The sequence below is a fragment of the Oncorhynchus gorbuscha genome, linkage group LG20 (genome assembly GCF_021184085.1).
Source record: "Oncorhynchus gorbuscha isolate QuinsamMale2020 ecotype Even-year linkage group LG20, OgorEven_v1.0, whole genome shotgun sequence".
Classification (NCBI taxonomy): domain Eukaryota; kingdom Metazoa; phylum Chordata; class Actinopteri; order Salmoniformes; family Salmonidae; genus Oncorhynchus; species Oncorhynchus gorbuscha.
This window is the reverse complement of record NC_060192.1, coordinates 17,860,022-17,862,964: the sequence shown is the minus strand read 5'-3', so window position 1 is coordinate 17,862,964 and position 2,943 is coordinate 17,860,022. Positions and strand designations below refer to the sequence as shown.

Genomic DNA, 2,943 nt, shown 5'->3' with positions numbered 1-2,943 from the left:
TAACATTTTCTATAAAATTGGCTTTTAAATTATGTATGATTGCATGTAGTGAGCCTTGCATTTATGGATTTATGACCATATGAATGTGGTTAAAATTCATATTATTACAGATCTGACTACACATGTGCTGCCGCCTCCTGGACAGACATGACTACCGTGCGCGTGCAGTGGCTGTAGTATAAACGAACAAGCAGTTTATGAGCCACACTCAAAACTAGAGTACCGCGCAAAGGGATCGGGATGGCAAGGAGACTATCGCACCACGTCGTCCTCCTCCTGGGGCTCTTGCTGACAGGGACCGCAACAGTCCGGGCAAACAGAGGGGGAGCGATGCTTGAAGAGGAGAGGGAGAAGGGAAACGACGAGAGCCATTGTGAAGTTAAAACCGTTACCGTTTCTACCCTTCCTGTACTCCGAGAGAATGAGTTCAGTTTCACCGGCGTTGGCTCGGGGAGCGTGGCCGGAGGAGGAGGGGAGTCCCGGCTCCTTTTATTCGTTAGAACAGACCTACCTGGAAGAATTTCCGTTATGGATGATCTCGACAACACCGCTCTCCCATACTTCACACTGGGTAAGAACATTGTAATGTTACTGTATGATCACTGTCCCCCATTACGCAATGATATCCGTTACCAGCTTTGAATTGGCTGGCATGTGCCTGGCCGGTGGTAGGTTATATTACCGAATAAAATGATTTGTTTCCGTACATTCTCTTGAAATATTTATTCTACACTATGAAGCGTAATCTAAGGTTGAAAATAATGGCATCTTAACATGCAAACCCAAGCAGAGGCGTGTGGGCTAATCATGGGGAAGAGCAAGTAAAACAGTGTTGCAAACTTATACTGTACCTGGACACCACTCGCGTAATGAAAACGCAACAACCAAGTCAACATTGTACTCGTTTTCTGTACTCTCTCTCTCTCTCTCTCTCTCTCTCTCTCTCTCTCTCTCTCTCTCTCTCTCTCTCTCTCTCTCTCTCTCTCTCTCTCTCTCTCTCACACACACACACACACACACACACACACACACACACACACACACACACACACACACACACACACACACACACACACACACACACACACACACACACACACACACACACACACACACACACACACACACACACACACACACACACTAATTCGGTCTCTCTTGTGTCCTATGACAAATTATGACTGTGTCATATGCATAGCCTTAAGTAACCGGCAGTAAGGGAATGCATGGATTGCAATTTAGCCATGCAAATCCTCATGAAATTGGTATTTTGTCTTTTATCAACACATTATTCATAGCAAAGACTAGGACGAATGCAGTTTTGAAGGAGGTGTGATTAAGAAATGAATAATAATGTAAGATTGCTACAATGTCATCATTTTGTCATTGCAGTTTGTAAGCGTATGGGCGATGGCCCACATATGGGGTTGACTCTGCCTTGCATTGAATGAGTAGTGTTCCATTTCTGTCACTCTCTTTGGCTGCGCTTACACAGGCAGCCCAATTCAGATCATTTTTTTCACTAGTTAGTCTTTTGATTAATCAGATCAGCTCTGAAAAATATCTGCTGTGAATTGGTCTGATGTGATTGGTCAAAATACCAAATAGTGGAAAAATGATCAGCATTCGGCTGCCTGTGTAAACGTAGCCTTTATAGGATAGCAGCCATAGTTGTCAATCTTCAGGTCACATACACATAGTGAATCCTATAAGCCAAACATTAACACCTCCCACCCAATGAAATAATATTCACTGAGTGTACAAAATATTAGGAACACCTTTCTAATACTGAGTTCCACCCCCTTTTGCCCTCAGAACGGCCTCAATTTTTGGGGGCTTGGACTCTACAATGTGTCGAAAGCATTCCACAGGGTTGCTGGCCCATGTTGACTCCAATCCTTCCCACAGTTGTGTCAATTTGGCTGGATGTCCTTTGGGTTGTTGACCGTTCCTGATACACATGGGAATCTGTTGAGCGTGAAAAACCCAGCAGGGTTGCAGTTCTTGACCCACTCAAACCAGTGCACCTGGCACCTACTATAATACCCCGTTCAAAGGCACTTAAATATTTTGTCTTGCCCTTTCACCCTTTGAAGGACACACATTCTCAATTGTCTCAATGCTTAAAAATCCTTCTTTAACCTGTCTCCTTCCATTCATCTACACTGATTGAAGTGGATTTGACAAGCGACATCGATGAAGGGTCATAGCTTTCACCCGGATTCACCTGGTCAGTCTATGACTGTCGACCGTAGGCTGTGTTATTGCAATGTGAAAGCAAACAGCAAGGTTGTTTTATATTCACATTCAGAGGTAGTAGTCATTTATTGCATGTGTGTAGGGCAACAAACTGTGACAAACTGGTTGATATGTACAACAGTGCCCTGCCAGAGAATCTCAAGCTGCATCCTGGCTCATAGGGAGATAAAAGATCAGCGATATAGGTTGGGGCTAAACCACGCCGAGACTTAAATGTGATTAATAAAACATTTAAACACACACAGATTGAAACACACATACATTTAAATGTTTAATTATTCACATTTACGTCTAGTCTTGGTTTAGCCCCACCCTATATCTCTGATCTTTTGCCTCCCTCCCTACGAGCCAGGACACAGCATGAGATCCCGACAGGCCACTGTTGACCATTCCAAAGACTAGGTTAAAAACAAAAGGAGATCAGGCATTTTTCATTCGGGCCCCTAGAATTTGGAATGGTCTGCAAGAGGAGATCAGGTTTGCAGATTCAGTGCCTCTTTTTAAATAAAGATGATTGTAATGTATGATAATTAGCTATATTTTCCTTCATCCTTTTTCCTGTCTTTGTTTCTTTGTTAGTACTTTTATTTTAGGGTTTGAAGCACTTTGTTACTTGTATTGAAAAGCACTATACAAATAAAGTTATTAATATTATTATTCCCTGTTTATGAATCATCTGGGAGC

General features: G+C 42.8%; 1 protein-coding gene across 1 annotated transcript in view; it reads left to right on the top strand.

Annotated features, from left to right (window-relative positions):
- The first annotated feature begins 200 nt into the window (after positions 1 to 200).
- Positions 201 to 2,943, top strand: part of LOC124007025 (astrotactin-2-like) — a 528,751-nt gene continuing 526,008 nt past the window's right edge. Inside the window, exon 1 of the mRNA XM_046317271.1 lies at positions 201 to 571. Coding sequence (XP_046173227.1) covers positions 241 to 571 — 331 coding nt within the window. The 5' untranslated portion in view covers positions 201 to 240. The remainder of the gene's footprint in view (positions 572 to 2,943) is intronic.